At 41.4% G+C, this 24,443-nt stretch overlaps 1 protein-coding gene across 1 annotated transcript in view; it reads left to right on the top strand.

Annotated features, from left to right (window-relative positions):
* BLOC1S5 (biogenesis of lysosomal organelles complex 1 subunit 5) overlaps nt 1-24,443 on the top strand; it is a 54,690-nt gene that overhangs the window by 8,465 nt on the left and 21,782 nt on the right. The window contains exons 3-4 of the mRNA XM_077492165.1: nt 8,498-8,627; nt 23,378-23,436. Coding sequence (XP_077348291.1) covers nt 8,498-8,627; nt 23,378-23,436 — 189 coding nt within the window. The remainder of the gene's footprint in view (nt 1-8,497; nt 8,628-23,377; nt 23,437-24,443) is intronic.

The following is a 24,443-nucleotide window of genomic DNA, read 5'->3' as shown; positions in this document are numbered from 1 at the left end:
AGAACATGGAGGGAAAGATGATGGTCATCTTGTTGGCAGTTAGTCTGTGCCATACCATCTTGCAGATATATTCTGAGGAAAATTCTGGGGATCATGTAGAAAGACAAAACATGGAAGAGAGCTATGCATCCACTTCTGTTGGGTCATTGATATTGGAGTCATTAGACCTGGAAGGAGTGACGGGGGAAGAGTGATGAAAGTTTAGGGTCATACTGGAGGTTTTTGCTTTTGGACAATTTATTCCTAACATGACAGCAGGAGGACTTGCATGTAAATAGAACTTGCTAAATATTATATGGATCTTCCTTCTTCTTTTTTTTTTTTCCTTGGTGTGTGTTGGATTTATTGGCATAACCAAGTGAATATGGTACAAGATGCTTGTTGGCCCAACTAGGGAATGTCAAATGACACATCAATGGTGAGAAAATGTATTGGCCATGGCAACATCTCAAACTTCTCAGTCATACAGAGGGCTATAGGTCACAGGACATATGGGTTGCTAGACCTAAGGGAAATACCCCTCACTGATATCTCACCTGAGCAGTAAGAATCCCTCACCGGTAGTGCAAATGGCACTACCTGTGAGGGATTCTTTAACTCACTGGCTACCATTTTTGTGGCACTTTTAGTATCTGTCAATGGTTGATAATGACCTATTATCCAGTATGTCCTGAATATAGAGAGTTATGTACAGTCCTTGTAACAATGGATTACTCCCAGAAATACACAGAAGCAAATGGGTTTTTGGGACACTTATTTCTGAGGAGTGCGGAGTAACCGAGAGGAGAGGTTTACTCGGCACTATTGGGGGGGGGGGGGGGGGGGGGGGGGATAGGAGCTGGGTTGGTTAAAGAGCAATATCTCTGCCATAGAGCAGACCGTAAGCAGGGGTTTGTTATGCAGAGAGAGATAACAACATCATTATCCAGCAGAGTTCCATTAAACACCCAAGTCAAGGTGACTGGAGATTTTATTAACCACTTTTAGGACATTGGTTGACAGAGTGGTGGCACAGGATAACAATGTACATAAACTTTTGGCATGCATACAAGGGCATTTGGGACTATCAACCAACATCAAGTTGAGTCTTCCACCTCTATATATGAGGGACAATCATCTTATCAATCCAAAATGGTTGGCAAATGCCTGAGTAGGCAGTATGAGTTAAGATTATACAAGTTATTATGCCTCTTTTTTAATCCTTAATGGAGTCTCTTATGTGTTGGTAGATATCATTTGGCTTACTTGCTGGGGTTTTCACATTTTATACATCCCATGTAAAATTACCCTCGTGTTTAGAGATGGTGGAAGCCGGAGGCAAGTTTGATATTTGTCTGCAACATCTCAATTTTGTACTGTGTCAATATGAGGTAGAGAATGAGGCAGGGAGGAACGGCGTGCTGACATCGCCGCGTTCTACGCCAGTCCCGGAACTACGGGTGGTAGTCGAGAGCCGGCCGGCTCGATCTTTTTAATCGCTCTGTGTATAGTTTGGACATGTGAGTTTATTTGATTTTTATTTAATAAAATTTTAAAGGGTTTTTATGCTATGCGAGTATTCCCTTGTTTTACATACGGATTGAGTCATTGTGATTTGAACATCCTGGGGATTGGGAGAGAGAGGTTCCTGCCTGGCTTCCTTTGATGGTTTACCCCGATCATTTTATCCATGCGATTTTTGGTCCCACTAAACGGGGATCTATCATTCTGGTAAACGGCCATAATCGGTTATTGGTGGCGCTATTCTTTTGGTTTTCATAAACACGTATTTTCATCGGTGCTAGTTTCTATTCAACACTGGACTTTTTACGATTCTTCTGCGTGTGGAATCTGCTGGGATTTCCTTTTGGACTATTTTTATAAAAATACCAACTCTGTTTACTACGTGTTGTGCACTGGATTATGTGCTATATGGTAATTTTTATTCCTGCGCTACCACTGGTAATTTGTTAAATACCAAGTGCTGCTGCAACCACCGAAATGGATCACACCGTATCCACTTACTGTAAAACTAAAAGGTATGTTGGTGTTGCGCTGCTCTTACATTGACTAAAGGAAATAACTCTCAAGGGGTGATAAATGGTTGTACAAAATAAAAGTGAATAAAAGAAAATATATATAAACCTGAAGTTTGCAACAGAAGTTAAATGTCTTATAGCTTTGAAGAATATCTCATAAAGGTTTCACGGTGGTGTTGCTCAAAGCCTCAGAGTGTATATATGGGTGTATCATAGACAGACCTGAAGGGCTGTCCCTGAGAGGGCTTTCTTCCATCTACAATGGCCTTACAGGTTTCTTCTATGCAATGGACACTAAAGCTGACCTTCCTTATTAGCGGTGCTCCAACTATGGGTCTCTCCCTATTGCTGAAATGCAATACATTTTGTGTATACAGTACATTAAAAAAAAAAAAAAAAGTTTAAATGATTACCCTCAGCTGCATAAAGAGCTCAGAGAGCTATGGTTGGAGAAACAGCAGTACACCGATCTTCCCAGTGAGGGACTGCACAGTGGTGCCCGTGTCGGCGCAAGTCTCCTCATTGGATGAGAGCTGGCTGAGTTCCCAGCACAGCCAGAAAACTGACCACTCTGTGCTCTCATGCCTTGTGTGGTTTAGTTTTTAACAGGAAAGCAGAGGGACTGGCAGGATTGCCAGGCCTTTTACACAAAGGAAACAATACAGAGAGAACAGGATACTTTCTCATACAAGTACATGGTACAGCAGACACGCATCAGGAATTAGAAATTTTGGGTTTACATATTCTTTAATGATAAATGCCCTTTGATGGATTTCTCCTCATGCTTTTATATGGCATTATCTCATGACTTTGTTCAGAAAACACCTAGGCTTTAGGAGGACAAATTTTAATGGCATTGGCCCCCCTTAGGTATGTAATGTTCCTGGAGAAAAAAAGAGTGATTTATGTTTCTTTTAAGAATTTTTCAGCGAAGCTTTAGTTCTCCACCATATGGGTATATTTTTTTTGCCCTGTGGCTCTTCTTCTTCCCTTCTTTTTTTTTTTTTTTTCCCCTCTCCTTTCTTTCCTTCCTTCTGCCCCTGGACACACACACTAAATTCAACCAGATTGAATGGTAAACGCAGTTCTGCTTAAATGAAATAATCCTATTTTTTTTTTTTAAAGTGTTTGTAGTTTTCATGTGATCTAGACAGTCTTATTAGAAGGGTCAATGAACCTGTTTAAATCTGACTTAACACTTAATCACTAAAGACAACCATTCTTCCTAATCAGATATATGTCTTCTAATAATGAAGCAGACTGTGCGTCACCCAATTTTCTCTACACTGTCTGTGCTTGTCCTTTGCAATTTACAGATGCTAGACTGAGCTGTCTGTGTTTTTTTTAAAATAAAAAATATGGCTACCTCTTGAGTACCGATTTTCATCATCTAGTCATTTTTAGAGAAATGACTGTTCAACTCCAGTGATTTTGACTAGTATAACATGTGGTGTGATTTATGTTTTTAATTGATAAAAGGTTTGAGGTGATTTTACGTGACTATGTCTTCCACTCAGTTTCAGCTGATTCCTTGCTGTATCCACATCTACATTTATAGGGTTAGCTGGAGAGCGTTTAGAGGTTGCACAGTACATGTTTCACCACTAGGTGGAAGTAGACATCTATGTTTAGTACATTTGTGTTTTATCTGGATAGCATGACTTTTTCTATATGTGGGTTTTAATGTTGTTCACCTCAGAAAGGCGGGTCATGCATAGCAGACATGACAAACACATGTTCCAAACAGATGTCCTTTGAGCCGCTTGTGCGAGGTGCTGTTGTGAGCTAATATCTTCCAGTATTCAGCTGTGTCTGTGTTTCATTCCACTAAGGGTTTATTAAAATGCTCATATTCTTTGTAGTTGGGATTCTTTTGAACCATTTTCCAGGCCTGCAGAACTCATCTTTTGCAGTATGCCAGGCTCCAGAGTGTGACATCAATGTCCTGACGAATAGCACTTTATGAACCTGTTACGATGATTTACCTTAATCGAACAATCCAATGTGTTGCATGCTGATTGTATTCCGTTAGGGCACGCTATTTTCCTAGTTTAAAAAAAAAAAAAAAAAGAGCGAAAAAAAAAAAAGCAAATGCGGATAGTGTCTTTCTTTAAAAGTTGGTAATGTATATGTGGTTGTGTTTTTTTTTTTTTTTGTTTTGTTTTTTATTATTGTAGGGGGGCGTGGCCTGGCATGTGACATCACTGATCGTCTTTCCCTATAACAGGGAACAGACGATCGGTGACAGCCACAGTAGGAAGCACGGGGAGAAGTTTGTTTACACAGACCTCTCCTCGTTCTTCAGCTCTGTGACCCGATCGCGGGACACCAGCGGCGATCGTGTCCCGCTGCCACGGTCACAGAGCTCAGGACCGGGTCGGGTTGCCACGGCTGGGCACTTAAAGAGTCACGTACATGTGCAGGAGGCGGTCTTTAAGCAGTTAATGTCTAAACCGCTGGCAGCAAAAGTGAGTATGCCCCTAAGTGAAAATGTCCAAATTGGCTCCAAAGTGTCAATATTTTGTCAGGCCACCATTATTTTCCAGCACTGCCTTAATCCTCTTGGGTATGGAGTTCACCAGAGCTTCACAGGTTGTCACTGGAGTCCTCTTCCACTCCTCCATGACAACATCATGGAGCTGGTGGGTGTTGGAGACCTTGCGCTCTTCCACCTTCCATTTGAGGATGCTCAATAGGGTTTAGGTCTGGAGACACGCTTGGCCAGTTCTTGACCTTTAACCTCAGCTTCTTTACCAAGGCAGTGGTTGTCTTGGAGGTATGTTTGGGGTCATTATGTTGGAATACTGTCCTGCGGCCCAGTCTCTGAAGGGAGGGGATCATACTCTGCTTCAGTATGTTGCAGTACATGTTAGCATTCATGGTTCCCTCAATGAACTGTAGCTCCCCGATGCTGGGAGCACTTCATGCAGCCTCAGACCATGACACTCCCAACACCATGCTTGACTCTAGGCAAGACACACTTGTCTTTTTTGTACTGCTTACACGGTTGCTGCTACACATGTTTGACACCATCTGAACCAATCATACATTTATCTTGATCTCATGAGACCACAGGACATGGTTCCAGTAATCCATGTCCTTAGTCTGCTTGTCTTCAGCAAACTGCAGGCTTTCTTGTGCATCATCTTTTAGAGGCTTTCTTCTGGGATAACAGCCATGCGAACCAATTTGATGCAGTGTATGGGTTGCCCCCCCCCCCCCCCCAAACTCCTTCAACCTCTACAGCAATGCTGGCAGCACTCATACATCTATTTTCCAAAGACAAACTCTGGATATGACACTGAGCATATGCACTCCACTTCTTTGGTTGACCATGGCCTGTTCTTAGTGGAACCTGTCCTGTTAAACCGCTGTATGGTCTTGGCCAGCGTGCTGCAGCTCAGTTTCATGGTCTTGGCAATCTTCTTATAGCCTAGGCCATATTTACGTAGAGCAACAATTTATTATTATTTTTTTCAGATCCTCTAAGTTCTTTGCTATGAGGTGCCATGTGGAACTTCCAGTGACCAGTATGAGAGAGTGGGAGCGATAACCCCCACATTTAGCACACCTGCTTCCCATTCACACCAGAGACCTTGTAACACTAATGAGTCACATGACATTGGGGATGGTAAATGGCTGTGTTGCGTTATTTTGAGGGGACAACAAATTTACACTGTTATACAAGCTGTACACTCACTACTTTACATTGTAACAAAGTGTAATTTCTTCAGTGTTGTCGCATGAAAAGATAGAATAAAATATTTACAAAAATGTGAGCGGTGTACTCACTTTTGTGAGATACTGTGCGTGCTTATATTGAATTGTCATTTCTGGGAAGAAAAAAGTCAGCATGCAGAGATCAGTATCTATGGGACCAGACAGGTGCCTGATTTTGACAAACTCAACATTACTGGACTGCTATAAAATATATTGGAGCATTCAAGAAAACCGTGCAATCCTCTTGCTTTCTCATCTAACTGTACCTGTGCAATCTATGGACTGATAGAAAGTTGTCACCTGAGCAAGGAAATCATAAGGAGCTTACAAGCATCTGTATGAACAGGTACTGTTGGACAGGATCCAAAAGAGGCATGGCATGCTTTACTTTTAAGATGGAATTACAAAAAGATGTTTTTTTTTTTTTTTTTGACTCTCTGCAATTTGACCCACATTTCTTTCCAAATATTTATAAAATTGACTGATAAATGTAATTTCTATAAAAGTACATTTGGATAGGCGTAAGGGTTTTGACAGTTACAGCTGCGACAGTTGCACAAATTAGGATCCTGAGTTCCAAACTCCTTTTCTTCGTATTACTACCAGACTCTTGCTGCTTCCACTCTCTGTAGCTTGCTGGTTCTTCTATTCAAGTCTGCTCGACTGTCTGCACTTGCACGACAAATGCTTTTCTAGTACAAATACAACCCTGATTCACAAAAACTTGGGACACTATGTAAAGTCTACATAGAAACAGAGTGCAATGATCTACAAATCTCATAATTTTTTTTTTTTAAATTGATGGCAGCCACAGGGCCATGTTTACCATGGTGTGGCATCTCTGCCCTTTTTTCTTTTAATAACACTCGGCAAACATGTGGGAACTGAGGAAACCAGTTGCTGGAGTATTGGGAGAGGAATGTTGGTCCCTTCTTGTTTGTTATAGGATTCTAACTTCTCTACGGTCCTGGATCTTTTTTTTATAGTATTTTTCATTTCAGGATGCTCTAAATATTTTCAATAGGTGAAAGGTCTGGATTGCAGGCAGGCCAGTTAAGCACCTGGGCTCTTCTACTACAAAGCGAGAGATTTTTTTTTTTTTTTTAAATATATAATTGGAAAACCTAGATGATGTATCAGTGCTGATACTTTGGATTGGTGTTTTTGATCTTGGTTGGAATGTTGCTCGTTCTTCTTTTGTTTACTTGTTAAAAATTTCAAAATTAAATCTAAATTTAAAAATTTAGTGTGCAGCTCTGTCTTACTGAAATATGCAAGGTCTTCCCTAAAAAAACAAAAAATAGAATAAACAAAAAAAAGTCTAGATGGGAGCATATGCTGCTCTAAAACCTGGATATATTTTTCAGCATTGATGGTGCCTTTCCTGATGTGCAAGATGCCCAAACCATGCGCTTGGATGCATCCCCATACCATTGAATATGCGGGCTTTTGAACTGAGTGCTCATTACCAGCCCTGGAGGTCCCTTTCCTCTTTTTAGTCTGAACAATGAGGCACCCATGGTTGTCAAAAATAAAAAATTTAGCTTTGTCTGACCACAGAACAGTTTTCCACTTTTGCAACAGACCATCTTAAATGAACTTCGGCCCAAAGAAGACGGGGGGGGGGGGGGGGCGTTTCTGGTTCAAATGTGACTGATTCTTAGCATAATAGAGCTTTACCTTGCATTTTTTTGGATGCCATGGCAAACTGTGTTCACAGTGATTTTTGGAAGTATTCCTGAGCCCAAGCAGTGATGTCATCAGAGAATTATGCCTGTTTATAATGCAGTGCCATGTGTGGGCCGGAAGATCACGGGCATCCAATATTACATTTCGGCCTTGCTGCTTGCACACAGATTTCTTCAGATTCTCAATCTTTTGATGATTTTATGTACTGTAGATGATGATATGATTTAAAGTAGGGGTCTCAAACTGGCTGCCCTCCAGCTGTTGCGAAGTCTCATCATGCCTCTGCCTGTGGGAGTCATGCTTGTAACTGTTAGCCTTGCAGTGCCTCGTGGGACTTGTAGTTTCGCAACAGATGGAGGGCCGCTAGTTTGGGACCCCTGATTTAAAGTCTTTGCAATTTTTTACATTGATGAGGTTAGTCTGAAACTGTTTAATTCTTAGACCGTTTTGCACAGATTGCTGTACCTCTCTGCCCATCTTTACTTCTGGCACACTCAGACTCTCGAAGATGCTCTTTTTATACGTAATCATGTTACTGACCTGTTGCAAAATGTTCTTCTAGCTCTTCCTTGTTGGTACCACTTACTTTTCAGCCTTTTTGTTGCCCTGTCCCAACTTTTTTGTAATTGGAGTTGTACTTTGCCAGCTTTTTCTTGCCTTGTCTCTACTTTTTTGAGGCGTGTTGCTGCCATCAATTTCAAACTTACCTTATTTTTTTTCTTAAAATGGTATATTTTCTCAGATTAAACATTCTGTTTTTATGCCAATTTTACACCACTTCCCAACTTTTTTGGAATTGGGTTTATATTGTTCTCGGCTACGGCTTGCGTACTGTAGTCCTTTGCTTTAAGGAAAGTTAAAAAAGCTTGGCTTTTAATGCAACAGTTGTGTGTTTTTCAAGAGAATAGTATCTGTTATGCAAATTTATTATTATTACAAATGTGTACTTTTATTAGTATACATGTTTGTTGGTATTGGTTGCAAGCGAGTATGCAAATCGGTTGAGAAACAGTTATGTAAATTACATAATGTATCAGTTTTTTTTTTTTTTTTTTTTGTTTTTTCCTTAGGAAAAGAGAGGATTTAGAGAACTGAGAGTCCTTGAAAATGTGAAAAACAGCATATCTGAAACCAGTGATTCTGTTCTTCCAAAATGTATGGATACAATGCAAGACCAGCTGGGGTTGGTGCTAAAAACCTGTAAGTCAATAAAACCATTCTTTTTATTATTTAACCCAAGGGCGACACTACTGGGGGGCCTGCAGAGATGAGGGGCAATGAACATAAATACACGATGGAGTACCTGGCACTGACTGGAAATTGCTGGGAAGATTTTCTAAACGCTGCACTTTGCGTCCACCTGCGTTTTTTACTTTCCATCCTTCAGGTTCAGAGTTTTACAACTTGTGTATGCAGAGCCTAAAGCAACAGCTAGTGTATCTTATTTTATGCTCTAGTATGGACTTTTGGGATCTAAGTATATTTAGATAAATAGCAATGCTCAGAACATATCCAAAGAAAATCTTGTAAAATGAAGAACTGAGTCAGCAGATGGCAGTAGGTCATCATTTTAAGACCAACGCATTGTCTTGTGTTTCAGTCTTTGCATATTAAATGTTCAATTTTTTGCTGATCTGTCCATTGTGAGGATCACTGTGTAAAGGGATTGCACCCTGTAGTACTGCCAGTCTGGATCAGAGGTTTTATAAGAGCAGGTCATGTACTTGGGTTTTCTTGTTAAAACAAACTTTTCAGCAATGTGAAATAATACTCCTCCGACTGTAGGACAGCGTGTTTTTCAAAGTTAATTACGAAGCTTAAAACAACAGGTAGACCTTTTTAATGTTTCATTTTTGTCTGCCAGTGTCAATGTACAGTTACTTTTACACAAACTTTTGCTAAATCTTCATGTTTAAACTTTTTTTTTTTTTTTTCTGCAACAAAGTGAATCTTTATATATGTGCTCCTAAAATACAGTTGCTCTTAATTTGTCTTATAAAAAAGTGCTCGTTCACACCAGTTCAGCTGAACTGCATTGATCCATACAGACCAATGCTAGGGTACACAGAGAACCATTATTTTCTATGTGCCCTGTTCACATCACAGTCCTGCCTTGAGGTGGATTTTATAAAAATGCAAAAACCTAAAGCTGACATCTTGGGCTCAGTTAGCTGTGCAGTTGCAATGGTGCTGCACAGATGATCAGTTATGTAACTGTTTTGGGAACCCTTATATCAAAAAGACCCCTTTTTAAAGTGTCTGTAAACCCTTACATATACCAAGCAAAATGACTGGCCTCAGGTGATACACAGGGATTAAACAAATTCTCAGACATAAGTTCTACCTGTTTATCTGCAGTCTTTTCTATATATACGTTCAAAGTCCAGAATTTTTTCATCTTTTTTGGGCTGTCAAGAAAGGGGGAGAAAAGCTGAATTTACACTCTGCAGAGCTCAGTAAGGAGAGCTCTGAGAGCTGATTGAAGGGAAGAGACGCACACGGACAGAGAGGAGGTTGTCAAGTCGGCTAAAGCTTCCTCCCCGGTTGCCATTTTTCTCTTGGTGTTAGGAAAACATGTCAAAGTTACTCATGCTGATTGCAGAGGCACAAAACAGCAGACCGAAATGACACTTTGTGCTCTGGATAGACAAGTATACACTATAGAGGGATATGCTTTGTTCATATTTCATCTCAAAGGTTTACAACCACGATGAGATAGATTTCCTTTTAGGCCTCTTTCACACGGGGCGGATCAGTAATGATCCGCCCCGTGATGATCCGCTCGCTCAGCGGCGATCGCTCCGTTGTCCCCGCTGAGCCAGCGGCGGACAGGGCGGTCTCCGCACACTGTGCAGGGACCGCCCTGTCAGCTCTCTGCTCTCCTCTATGGGGATCGGATGAGCACGGATCGTCTGTCCGTGTTTGTCCGATCCGCTCTGCAGACGGACAGAAAAATAGGATTTTCCTCCGTCTGCAGAATCGGACAGTAGCGGAGGCGGACAATAGCGGGTGTCTGCGGATGCTCATCCGCAGACACCCGCTATCCCATAGGGATGAATGTATGCCCGTATTTCATCCACAAACGGATGGATGAAATACGGACATATCGTCCGCATGTGTGAAAGGGGCCTAACTCTGTTGTGTCTCTTGACAGGAAGAAAAGGGATATCTCCTCAATAGGACAAAAAAAATTAACTTTTACAGGTCTATTGACCATTCCTACTTTAGTCAAAACTAGAAAAAATTGGATATAATTTATCCACATAATTCTTAACTTCTAGACGGATCTATTACACAAGTACTGTGAGGGATGTATGAAGCCTGTGTGGTTGATGTCATGCAAAGGGACATGTATGTTATTATAGTTTGCTTGGTCTGTGAACTCTGGGCCACACTTATGCTCATGCACATACATTTCCAACTGTGTTCAATGTCCATTGTGCATGGTTATTAGCTGCAGTCTTTTTTGAACCAAAAATAAATAAATGTTTGTCTAAACTATGATCAGACAGCCAGCATCTAATGTTTGAGTTTTCTAAAGCAGGCCTGGCATTTTATTACTTTTTATTATTAGGTTCATACCCCCACCTACTGTAAAAGTTGCTACCTAAAAATACTTCAAAATTGTATCCGACGTAAAGAAAATATTAAATTATAAACTTTCACTATCCCCATCTTGCACATTGCAGGGCGTGACAACATTCTTCCCTGGAGATTCATGAGGAACATGGAGGACCTCAAATTTCAGAGAGAGACACTCCATTCTAGTTGAGGATCATTTCTTGTGAGATTTAGGCTGCTCTGCATTCCCCAAGATCTTGCCAAATGAATGGGGGAGACTTGGGTATGGCAAGTATATAGTCTAACAATTTTTTGAAGTAGTATTCGGCAGAGGCAGGAAGTCCAGACCTAATAGGCCAACCTTCCATTTTACTGCATTGTCCAAGTCTTTAGCTGGCTTGTGTGACTAGACCTTCCTCGTAACGGTTTGTCCCCCACCCAGGTGTCACAGCAGTTATAATTATTTTTTTATTTTTTTTTACTACTCGAGGATTAACAAAGGTTTAAATTGTTTGTTTCAAGAAGCTATTGTTCTGCAGTGACTGTAGTCCAGTGCTCTTGTTGGCAGTTTTTTTATTAAAATACGGTTTCATTCCCACAGACCAGTGGAATGTTGTGGAATATTGAACATTCTGTTAATTAATCTACAAATACTTTAAAAGCTGCTGTTTATTTAGAATGGGGAAAGTGGAATTTTTCTCCAGTTCAAAACCACCTGTGTCTGTCGGGGATCCCAAATTCAAAACGGGGTCAGTTCAGTTGCAGAGATGGCCTAACGGCTGTTAGTAGTGCAGGCCAAGGTATTCAATTTCTGTCCTACATGCTGTTAAGTATTGTTTCTGCATAGTCTTGCATTCCTGGGATCAACCAAAATATATACTGCATATGTGGGGGGAAAAAAAGCAAAAAAAAAAAAAAAAAAAGTGTCTAGGTTTTTTTTTTTTTTTTTTTTTTTCCATGCGAGCTTGGCTCTTGCCAAAGGGAGAAGAAAGTGACATAAGTTGGCAAAATATCCCTGAGCTATGTAAAATTTGGTCCGGTTGTGGTTTTAAATCTGGCCCCTGGCAAGGTTTTCACACTTGCGAAGTAGCTGGGAACTTTTCTGCTTTTTCTGTGTGTTGGCATTTATCCAGAGAATGATTTCGATGCACGAGGAAGAACCTGTCTATGCACCTGTATCTTTCAAGCTTTGGATATAAAGTGTGTCGCTGAATTTTATAAAGATGACAAAGACCCTAGACATCGTCATGTAGCCTTTAACTGTTCCTGTACAGCAGAACAAACTTTTTTTTTTTTCTAAACCAGTTTTTTTGAAAGGATGAATCCAATATCTTGAAGAAAATTAGTTGAGGGAAAAATATGTTCTCTCTTGTCCTCTGAATGTGGTGTTTGCCTGAAAAATTTTTTGGCCTCAGTACTATTCATGTAACTGGCCTAGAAGTATGCATATTAGGAATTTTGATCTCACTTGTTTCAAGTTTGTGACTAACTAGACTAAAAGAGAATATAGAATACTAGAAGGCAATGAAGCCAGAGATTACAATATGCTGAAGGTCAGCAAGTGCAGCCTATATATTTTCTAGCATTCTGAAAATCTACCAAAAAAAGCCGCGCTACAGAGTATAATAATCTGCAATAAATACCAAAAACATTGTACAAAAATGCATATAGCCAACAATACTCACTGCTGCCGGCTTGTTAACGAAAAATTTTCAACATGTGAAATAAATGTGTACAAACAAGGGGTACACCCCAACTTCACAAAAGCACTGCGATCAAAAATATATCACCATTTATCAATCAAGTGCATTAACATCATAATGTAGTCCTCAAATTGTCCATAATAGTGCAAAGAAGTGCTGTGTTATTCCGAAATTGTCCAACACACTTTGAATGTGCTACGTTCGATCCCTCTCCCTTCAGTAAACAACTCGCCAGAAGTATATGCCAATCACTCTCATGACTGGCATAATTTGCTTTATGTACAATACACCTCAACTCCCAGGCATCTCATCACTGGATCATTCCTCTATCTGGCTCATTGATCATCCCAAATTATATAAAAGAGAAAAGAACAGCCTCCAATGGTACAGTAACCAAAACAACCACAATTTTATTGATAAAAAGCCAATTGCAGACTAAAAACGCAAATAAGCTCATCAGTGGTGTATGATGGTGTCAGGATATGTAGGTATAGTGCTAGCTCAGCTGTCTCACTACATGCAGAACCATCAGGCGCACCCGCCACATCACTTCCTGTTTCCGGCATAGGTGTCCCTTTACAGACACTGCGTAGCAACAAGTTCTCGTAACTTCATTTTCTACCAGTTGATCCTGCTGTTAGTGTTCAGCTTCCTCTAACAGACCAAGCTATGCAGCAAAAGTGGAAGTTAATGTCTTGAGACAAACCACTTAACACCAATGGGTTATTTACAAAGATCAGCTTTTATTAATTTGGTTAAAACCTTTATCTCAAAAGGAAAAAAGCAGTTTTTGTAACTAGTTAAATTGTTAGCTACGGTTGGGCTTTAATTTTGTTACTTATGTAAAGTACATCAAAATCTCCAAGTCCACCTTACACTACCCTTGCCAGATAATGCTGCTGTCCAAGAGTGACCCAGTTGCTTTTTCATAGAGGAGCCACTCTAATGCCATGTATACAGGACCAGACTTTCTGGCAGAATAGGTCCGACGGATAATCCGATCGTGTGTGCGCTAATCCAATTGTTTTTCGTTAAAGTCAGACTGACCTAGAAATAGAACATGTTTCAAATCTGTCCGACGGACTCAATTAGTGTCGGGAAAACCATTCGTCTGTATGCTGGTCCGACGGACCAAATATGACACAAGGGAAGCTATTGGCTACTGGCTATAGAACTTCGTTTTTTGGGGGGTTTTTTTAGTCCGTCTTACGCCATCACGTTCAAAACAAATGGACTTTCGAACGGACTTAGTCCGTTAGTTCGGAAAGTCCATCGGAACTCCGCCAAAAGTCTGTCGGGAAGACCATCGGACCTAGACTGCCGGAAAGTCTGGTCATGTGTACGCGGCATGAGGAAGGAAGTGTTGCTGACAGGAGCACAAAGTGAAAATACAGGTCATTGGTTATCTGAATAATCTTTTCCTGAAGGACTCATCTCCCTTGTAGCTATCTGCAAACATCCACTGGACAGTTCAGATGCCTCAGGTCAAAAAGACAAACTTCAGTGAGATGCTTCATGGGAGTTCTTGGCCTCATGGTGGTAGCTTTCTTTGAGGCTGTTTTTTGCTCAATTCAATTTCTGGTCACTATAACACAACATCTTGTTGACCTGAAACAAATATGTGTCTCCTCCTCATCTTGCCTATGCTCCTGTCCAGCCAAGTAAGGAACTCTCAAGCTTGGTGGGTCTCCAGCCCAGCCTGAACATCATGGAAGTCCTTCCCTATCACTGGAAAATTATAACAACTGATGTTGGTCTTTTAGGCTGAGGGGGAATGCTCCTGTCCCTTAAGACCTGTACACACGATAATAAGCGGTTACTCAACTTATGAAAATTCTCGTACGACAGAATACACCTTCCAAATTCATGTAGTCTATTGTATAGTAATGTACTCTTTATATTTTCAAGCATGCATAGCCTTGTTCTGACTTTTCTTCCGTACTTATTAAACACTTCAATACCGGCCACTTTCCCCCCTTCCTACCCAGGACAATTTTAAGCTTTCAGCGCTGTCACACTTTGAATGACAATTGTGTGCTCATGTAACACTGTACCCAAACAAAATTTTTATCAATTTTCTTCCCACAAATAGAGCTTTCATTTGATGGTATTTGATCACCACTGGAGTTATTTTTTGCTAAAATAACTAAACTAAAAAAAATTTTGTTTTCTCCTTCAGTGATGGGCACTGATGAGGCATTGATATGTAGAATTGATGGGCACTGATAGGTAGCACTGATGGACACTAACTGATGGCACTGATGGACACTAACTGATGGCACTGATGGACACTAACTGATGGCACTGATGGACACTAATAGATGGCACTGATGAGGTACTGACAGGTTTTACTGATAGGCACTGTTGTGGGCACTGGCAGGTGTTGCTGATGTGCACTTATTGGCATTGTTCATGGCACATCAGAAGGGGCTGTGCTTCTTAATCAATGTGCTGATTATTGCTCTCCCTGTTAGCGCGAACCAAGGAAAGCTGTTTACCGGTACTTCATGGGTCACGCTGTGATTGATCATGTGGTGAGGAGCCTCCGTCAAAGGCTCCTTACTACAATCTGAGATGCAGTGTGTCAGAGTGACACACAGCACCACTGATCGCCGTGCTGCTCGCCCCCGCAGGTGCAAACAGGCATGCTATCCTGCTTGACATCATATTATGCCCAGTCAGGATAACTGAACCACCGCCTGGCTGTCATTCTGCTATAGGCCGGCAGGAAGTGGTTAAGTGAAAATCATACGATCTAGAGAAATATGTTTGTCACTTCTGATCATTTCAGAAGAACTGTCCTGATTGGGTCTCAAAAGTTGTGTACTAAGCGATCAGGTCATCGTATGATCACTTCAAATGCGGTACCTTTTGTACAATATTTCTGATTGTGTGCACTAGGTTTTAGAGTCTGGGGCCAACATCTATGTGTAGCATTTATTAAAGCATATTGGTAAAACGAAAAACCATAAATGTGCACTTACAATTAAGGCATTAAACACTTAAAGAGGAAGTAAACCCAAATGGGTTTTACTTCCTCTTTTACTACCCGCAAGACCTGCAAATTAAAAGCATAATGGGCTAGTATGCATTGCATCGCTCAGAACCAATGCAAAAGATCAGACAACAATACAGAAGTTGACCAAAGGTGGTGGTAAAGAGCAGAAAAAAACATGTGATTTGGTGAAAGTTGGCTGACAAAGTCCTGCCGTGTGTATGCAATACAAGTTCACGGCTGACGCTCTTTGTACAAAAATCCACTGGAAAGTTTGTACAAAGTACGATCGTGTGTATGAGGCTTAATACAAGAGGTGTGTTACTAGCCAGATAACCAGGTGAAAACGGAGAGAAAAAAAGCCTAAGAAAACAAATTGTAGCCACCACATCTGATTGGAAAGCTGCAATATATTAGTTTTTGTTTTGGATTGAATACCTCTTTATCCTATTGTAAACAGGACCATTTGTTTCTTATTTCAGGCAGATTTCAACATCATCCATCCATATTTTAAAACCTCATAAATCGGCCTCATAAAAAACTAAAATAAACAGTTTAGGAACCAATTAGCACTTTTAGAGTACAAAAATCATTTTAAAAGGAAAAATTTCCAGTCTTAGCATTCACTTGGGTGTTTTTTCAGTCACTTGAAGGTTTTTATTGTGTGCTTTTGACATAATTCATGTATTTTCAGGCACAAGAAGTTTTTAATAAAAATTCTAATGAGAAATGTGTCATGGATCTTCCAAACCTCATCTATATTGCCAGTGACAGGTTGATTGGATGCAGCCACTGTCCAAAAAATGTTTCAGTCAAAGAATGTTGGGTGGGGCGGCCACCCATGTAGCGAATTTCGATCGTTTTTTATCAGGAAATATCTATGTGAATTTCAGTGTATGGCCTGCTTAATTCAATGACCTGTAACAAGTATTTTGATCAGGAAAGAAAAGGTAAGAAGTTCTTACATGCTTATTCTGGGTCATCAACTCAAAGTACTGAAGCTAAATGGTAATGACATTTACAGAATGAGAACTCGGCAGAATGCATGATTCCCTCATGAAAGGTTTCCTTTTATATTCCAGAAGGCTAGATAGAATATGTTTCCAGGCAAATGGGCTCCTTTACTAACCTGCTGCAGCAATTAGGGGCAGTTTTTTTCCCCTTTAGTCCCTGTTGATAACTAAGCTACCTGTAATGTATTATTGATCACTCTTCTTCTATCTATATGAGAAAATGAACCGTCTGTTGTGAACCTGCTTTTTCCAGGCTTAAACACGTGAAAGTAATAGAGGAACTTGGTTCATCATGTAGTTTACATGCATTTTGTCTGCAGGGCGGGAGGTTGCTTGGTCCCAGTGAAATGTAATCATAGTTACATAGGTAATCCTGGTTGAAAAAAGACACAAGTCCATCCATTTCAACCAAGAAAAACGTTGTTGCGTCCTTACAAGGACTGATTTCGCCATTTAGATTTACATAATTGGACCAGAATTGTGTGCAAATAAAAGCGCTTAACTCCAAAGCTATTTGGAACCATTCTTACTGTTTAGAATTCACCCCATTAAGGTGTCTCTAAACCCACATCATAAAAAAAAAACTATCAATAAATGGCGTATTACTTGCTGTTCATACTCAGGCTGGTTTCACATATGAACACGCAACAGCTCACAGCAGGGGTCCGGTGTGTCCTTGTACACTGTTTCAGGTCCGATTTCAGCCCGAACTTTTGGCTGAATTCAAACCTGAAATGGACCAAAAGACGCACAGGAGCCACTGCAGAAATGTGTGGACCGGCTCCATAGAGAGCCAGTCACAATCCCCTGCTATTGCGAATTCCTGCATCCAATTCACACTAGTGTGAACCCAGCCTCAGTCACTACTAGATTCATTTCCTGTACTCTGCAAAAAACCTGGTTGATCCTGATCCTGCTGTTCTCCATCTCCACTTTCTGTCCATGTCCCCAATTCAGCTGGGGATTTTGCAGCTGTGGTGGCAACTCTTCACATGCTCGAGTTTCAGTGAGTTTCTATGTAGGAGCATTTCCTTCCTATCATCACATCTGAGCAGCCCACGTGACTATAGAGTCACATGTGGGTCTATACACAGTGATAAATGACAGCCCACTCCCTCCCTCCTCCATGCCCACTAGCCAGTTAAACACAATAAGGATGGGATATTACATGTAAATTAATGGAGACTTCACCTCCCTCTTCTAAGACACAGGCTGGAGAGGCATGACACAGCCTGTCAATGGCAGAAATCTGCCCACACCGTGTTGCCAAAAATATTAAAGATTTGATATACACATATATATTAAATATATAAATTATATCAATTTAAAACAGTTTTATTGATATTTATTTTTGTTTACTTCTGTATACCAAAGGCTGTTTTTTTGTTTTTTTTTTTTAGCTTTTGAACAGCAGCAGAGGGCTAGAAGCTCCTCCTGCTTATGTTTCCGTGCAAACATGCTGGGAAAGATCTGGGTGACAGCTGTATATTGATTAGGAAAAATGTGATTTTTTTTTTCCTGTAATTTTTAAATTACAATGTAATTGTAATTTTAAATGTTTGTTTTTTGTTTTTCATCCAAAGGGTGAACCTTTAACCACTTTGCGCCGGATGGACGTCCTTGACTTTACGGGGGTATATCTGAATGATGCCTGAGGCTACAGACATCATTCAGATATCAGCATTTTCAGCCGGCGATTCCGTGCACCATAAGAACAATCATAGCGGCTGTTCCGCCGCTTGATCGTTCTAATGGGCGGTGGGAGGGGACGCCCCCCCCCGCCGCCATTTGGTGCTACTATCGACTCACCGCTTCCATCGGTGAGTCGGACACAGGATCCGCCGGCCTCCGAATGGGGATCATGGCGTTTCTATGATCGTTCAGAGGCTGGGTGCGATCTTATGACATCACACCCGGCCTCTGCATTCAAATAACGACGCCACCTCGGCTGGGAAGCTGTGATAGTGTTTTTTTTTTGTTTTTTGTTTTTATTTTTTATTTTAGGCTTCCCAGCCTAGAGGTGAGATGCGGGGTCTTATTGACCCCATATCTCACTGTAAATAGGTCCGATCATGCCATATTTGTATTACAAGGGATGTTTACATTCCTTGTAATAGGAATAAAAAAAATTTAATTTTTTTTTTTTTTTTAAGTGTCAAATGAAAAAAAATTAAAAGTAGAATTAACAAAAAAAATAAAAAAATTTAAAGCACCCCGGTCCACGTGAGCTCATACGCAGAAGCGAATGCATACATAAGTCCCGCCCACATATGAAAATGGTGTGCAAACCACACATGTGAGGTATCGCCATGAACGTTTGAGCGAGAGCAATAATTCTAGCCCTAGACCACCTCTGTAACTCAAAACATGTAAAGACCAGTAAAAAAAAATTAAAGTGTCGCCTATGGGGATTTTTAAATACCAAAGTTTGGTGCCATTCCACGAGCATGTGCAATTTTGAAGCCTGACATCAGCTCAGCGTGTGTTCATCTTTCACATTATGCAAAAAAATTGGGCTAACTTTACTGTTTTTTTTTTATTTTATATTTTTTTTAAAGCATGAAACTGTTTTGTTTGTTTTTTTTTCTGAAAAAAAAACATGTTAAAAAAATTGCTGTGCAAATACCGTGCGAGATAAAACATTGCAACAACCGCCATTGTATTCTCTAGGGTCTTTGCTAAAAAAAAATATATAATGTTTGAGGGTTCTATGTAATTTTCTAGCAAAAAAAAAAAATTAATTTTACATGTAGAAGAGAAATGTCAGAATTGACCTGGGCGCGAAGTGGTTAATCACAAGCAGTAGCAGCCATTGGCCTGTGTCAGTTTTGTACAACCGCCTCCCGACTTTAACGTGAAAGTGATGCATTAGCTCCATAGTTGCAGATCACTTTCACACAGCCGGCAGCCCAATAGCCCTTCAGTGGAAAACTTGTGAGCTGCTAAAATTAATGCAATGAAAACTAGTGAAAAATAAAGTGAAAATTATAAAATTAGACAGCTGCCGGCACTCAAAGGAATCGGGAAGTGCTCTGAAGCACAGGCTTAGGACGGGTTGAACGCCTCTGACCGGGGCTGCAGGTCTGGTTTCAGGAGACACGATCACCCCACCACACATGAGTTTACTAAGACGTGTTTTTTTTTATCATGAAATGTGAGTGAATTTCTTGTGGAGTTTAAGTTGTAATAAATCTTTTTAAAATGAAATCACACTATTGCAAGCCTCTATTGTTTCTACATGTGGCATATATGAGAGGAGGTTGCTGGTAACCAGGGGGAAGTTGTTCTTGATTTGCAATTTAAGCCAAATGGTTACCACGGGAAGGAGTAATCACAGGAGGATCTTTTAAAGCTGTTAACATTTACTACAGGCGAGGTGAGGTTACATCCGGTGGAAGGGTACACGAGGATTGTGTGTGCACCACTTGAAGGCACCAGCATCACTTTTATCTATGATTTTATGATGGACTGTTAAGGAATCTGATTCAGCATATATATTAAGGATATTGGGCAGACCTTGGAGCACTTCATTTTGGACATTATAAATAATTGAATGTTATTTGCACGTTTTTGGATTTGTTTTATAGGATATATTTAATATATTAGTAGGGGTGTGTGTGTGTGTGTGTGTGTTATAGATATGCATACATGCATACATACAGGTGGCCCAAGTGGAAGTAGGAGCTGGGTACCTGTCAAAACTAGGTACCCACGCCATTAATAAAACCCTGTGGAACACTTTAATAAAACCCTATGTGATAGCATTGGGCAGGTGGCCGGTACTCTTTATGAAGACATTAGGGGTCTAATATCTCCCCTGCCCTTCACATTATCTAGTCAAGCACAGATCAGCTTGGTTAGACGTGTCCCCTGGATGTGCTGGCCCGGAAAGGGTGCATCTGAAACTGAAGGGACATAATTTCCAGTTTCACTGTTTGTATGAGAGATTGAGGCATGTATTTGCCTCGGTCTCACTGCAATCTATTTCCCCCCGGCCGAAGGCTATGCCCCCTATATCATGCTCTCTATATCATCATTTTTTATTTTTTTTAATCATCTAGTTTCGTTTACAAAGATCAGGGCCACGCCATGTCCTAGCAACACAGTTCGGCTGTTCTGGGATGACGTCTTCCCCGAACGAGAGCCGCCCTGCCATACAGGCGGCAACTTATTAAACAGTTGCGCAAACATGTGAAACAACAATTTGCAACTATTGCCTTTTTTTTATTCTACAGGGCCTCTGCTTTTCAGAAAATATGTAATGTTCTAGAGGTTTGTCATTTTATTGCCAAAAATTTTGATTTTTACACGTATGCAGGGAAAATAAAAAAGATGCTCTGGAGCCGAACTGGTTAATTAACCACTTGCTTACTGGGCACTTAAACCCCCCTCAGTCCCAGACCAATTTTCAGCTTTCAGCGCTGATGCACTTTGAGTGACAATTACGCGGTCATACAACACTGTACCCAAATGAAATTTTTATCATTTTTTTCCCACAAATAGAGCTTTCTTTTGGTGGTATTTAGTTACAGCTGGGAGTTTTATTTTTTGCTAAACAAACAAAAAAAGATGCAAAAAAAAAAAAAAAAAAAATCATGTTTTAATAGTTTGTTATAAAATTTTGCAAACGGGTCATTTTTCTCCTTCATTGAAGTGCGCTGATTAGGCGGCACTGATAGGCTGCATTGGTGGGCACTGATGGGCTGCATTGGTGGGCACTGATGGGCTGCATTGGTGGGCACTGATGGGCTGCATTGGTGGGCACTGATGGGCTGCATTGGTGGGCACTAATAGGCATAGTTAAGGCGGCACTAATAGGCACAGATAAGGCGGCACTGATGGGCAAAGATGGGCACAGATAAGATGGCACGGATGGGCACTGATAGGTACCACAGATAGATGGGACTGATGGGCACTGATAGGTGGCTCTGATAGGTGGCACTGCTGGGCACTGATGGGCGGCACTGCTGGGCACTGATGGGCGGCACTGCTGGGCACTGATGGGCGGCACTGGGGTGCAGCACCTTTGAGGCAGATTTTGGGTGGCACTGTGGGTGGCACTGTGGGCACTGCTGGGTGGCACTGTGGGCACTATGGGCACTGCTGGGTGGCACTGACAGGGGGGCACTTACTTTATTTCAGGATGGCACTGCGGGTGGCAGGTGGGCACTGGCAGGGGGCAGGTGTCAGCTTGAATTGCTGGCCGTGATCGGGACTGATGTCCCGAACACGGCCGCCGGCGATCGGCTTTTTTTTTTTCTCCTCGCGCTGTCAGCGCGAGGAGGAATACTAGCCGATTACCGGCTCCGTTTTATCACATGATCAGCTGTCATTGGCTGACAGCTGATCACGTGATAAGGGGTCGGGATCGACCCCTTACACGGATCGGTGATCAGGCGAGTCTCACGGACGCGCAGGCCGCTCGTAACCGGGACTACGTCAATAGACGTAGTCCCGGCAATCTAGGTCCGCGCTAATGCCGTCATTCGGCAATAGCGCGGATCCCAAGTGGTTAAAATAATAGTACCATCATGCACGTACAGAAACAGAAGGGACAATGTAAATTAACCAGTGTTTGTTTTAGTATCACTAAGTTTTTCTGGTAAATGCCATCCTTTTACTACATTTGATGATCAACTGTCTTCAACAAGGAATTTTCCGTGTGTAGGTAGGTGAGCGCAGCAAGGGGAGGAGGATGGCAGAAGAGCGTCGCAATGCTGATCCAAGCAGTATTGCAAATGCATAACCTATGCATAACCTATTTTACACATGGCCTACCCCTTTACCCTTAAAGTGGAAGTCTATGCAAAAACTAAAATCCCTGCATCTATAGACACCACCAATCTAATACTAACTCATCTATAAAGAAAAAAATGAGTATAAATACCTTCACTTTGGAGGCGAGTCCAGAGGACACGGACGACAAAGGTAGCCCCATAGTAAGTCTATGGGTGACGTCACTTCCCACTCATTTCACAGCTGTTGGTGGCGGTGTTTTCGGCAAAGCTTCCGCCACTGGCGATTGGGTAGGATCGGGTTAGAATAAAGGTATGTGCACTGATTTTTTACTTTACGGGGCTAGGTAAGGTTAGTGTTAGATTGTGGGTGTCTATAAATATAAGGTATTTTAGTGTTTGCATCGACTTCCACTTTAACAGAAAATGTAATTGTAAATGTAATTGTTTTAAAGGGGATGCATTTGTGCCCAAGGTTTATTTGTCTGTAGATACTGAAATGTCTATGTGCTTGCCTGTTATATTATTTAAAATACAAGTGTGGCATATTCAAAGAACAATGCAAGAGCTTTGAATGCTTGTACGGCTGTTCTGGAATATGTAAATAAAGGAAATATTTAAGCCCCTCTGCCCATCTGTTAGCAATCTGTACATATGCAAGGAAAGGCTTGACAAATCTCAAAGTACTAGCAATTCCTATTGCTTGTCAGTTGGGGGAAACTGATGAGCTCTTTTATATCCTTTCCTGCTTTGGCCATTTAAAGCATCAGCATGCAGTATGCTAAACCAGGCCTTCGCAATGATCACCCAAGGGCACTTCCTGAGTATAGTGCGAACATGTTTTACTAAAGTCCGTTTTTAGTTCTGTCACACATGCTTTTGTGTACACAACTTCCCTTTGAGGACAGAACAGCTGATTAATCCATTCAAATCTTTCTTACAGTGGAAACTGCCAGTCATACCATCCACAGGCTCCAGCAGCAAGAGCAAGAACATGCAAAGGTAAACGCTGATCATACCATATTCCTAATATTACTCTGAGACATACAAAGAACTGGAATCTTGGAATGCCTGTAGTGAAGATGGAAACTTTGGGGCAGAATTCACAAATGTAAGCTGTCAAAACCAAAGGCGTAGTTCTTATTTAAAGCCTAAGTGCAGCCAAATTATTAAACAACAAAAATAAAACCTGTCCCTTGTTGATGCGTCTTGTTTTGGTTGAGATTCTCCTCCTTCTGTGCCCCCCTCTAGGGTGACCCCATTTCTAAACTGTTACTCAGGGACCCCCCCTGCCTTCCCAAAAAAATGGGGGGGGGGGGGTGGATTTGGCAGCGGGTGATTTTGTCAGGCGACTTTGATGGTGTTGCCACTTAAATCATCCAGACACTATGCTTGATTTGGTGTCAGGATGATCAAATCACATTTATATTACTACATTGTAATATATAATGAAATAGTGGAACTCTGAGCTTGTCACTTGCCACCAGATGCAGAGTGCCACTGTTGCCTGCAGCCAGTTGCAGCGGGGGCACTTGCCGCCAGATGCAGTGGCCACTTGCCAACAGATACAGTGCGCCAGTTGCCATGCAGTGCTTGCTTCCCAGAGCCTGCCACCAAATGCAGCGTGCCACTTGCTACCTAGAGCCTGCCACCAGATGCAGGGTGTCACTTGCCACCTACAGAGGTTTAATGTTGGGACCTATAGTCCTTCACTTTTGGAGGGGGTCACATCCCCCAAAAGTGAAGGACTACAAGTCCTAGCATGAACCCCTGATATCATTGAGGATGTGTCCTTCTCCCTTCCCTCCGAGGTTGTCATGTCATCTGTCACTGTTTGTTTCATGTCAGTGCCCTCTCCTCTGCTGTCAGCTTACACCTCTGTTGTCCTCTGAGCGCACTGCAGTCATCCATCTGCATACCACCGGTCTGCAGGAGAAGATTGAGGAGAATGTGGGCGGAGCAATGCACTAGGCACGGAGGAGGAGAAGGTTACATCCTCTGCTCTGTGG

This window comes from Lithobates pipiens, unplaced genomic scaffold, assembly GCF_037356315.1.
Source record: "Lithobates pipiens isolate NorthernLeopardFrog02 unplaced genomic scaffold, aLitPip1_a1.2 Scaffold_19, whole genome shotgun sequence".
Taxonomy (NCBI): domain Eukaryota; kingdom Metazoa; phylum Chordata; class Amphibia; order Anura; family Ranidae; genus Lithobates; species Lithobates pipiens.
Note: the sequence above shows the minus strand (reverse complement) of the source record. Positions and strands in the feature narration are given on the sequence as shown.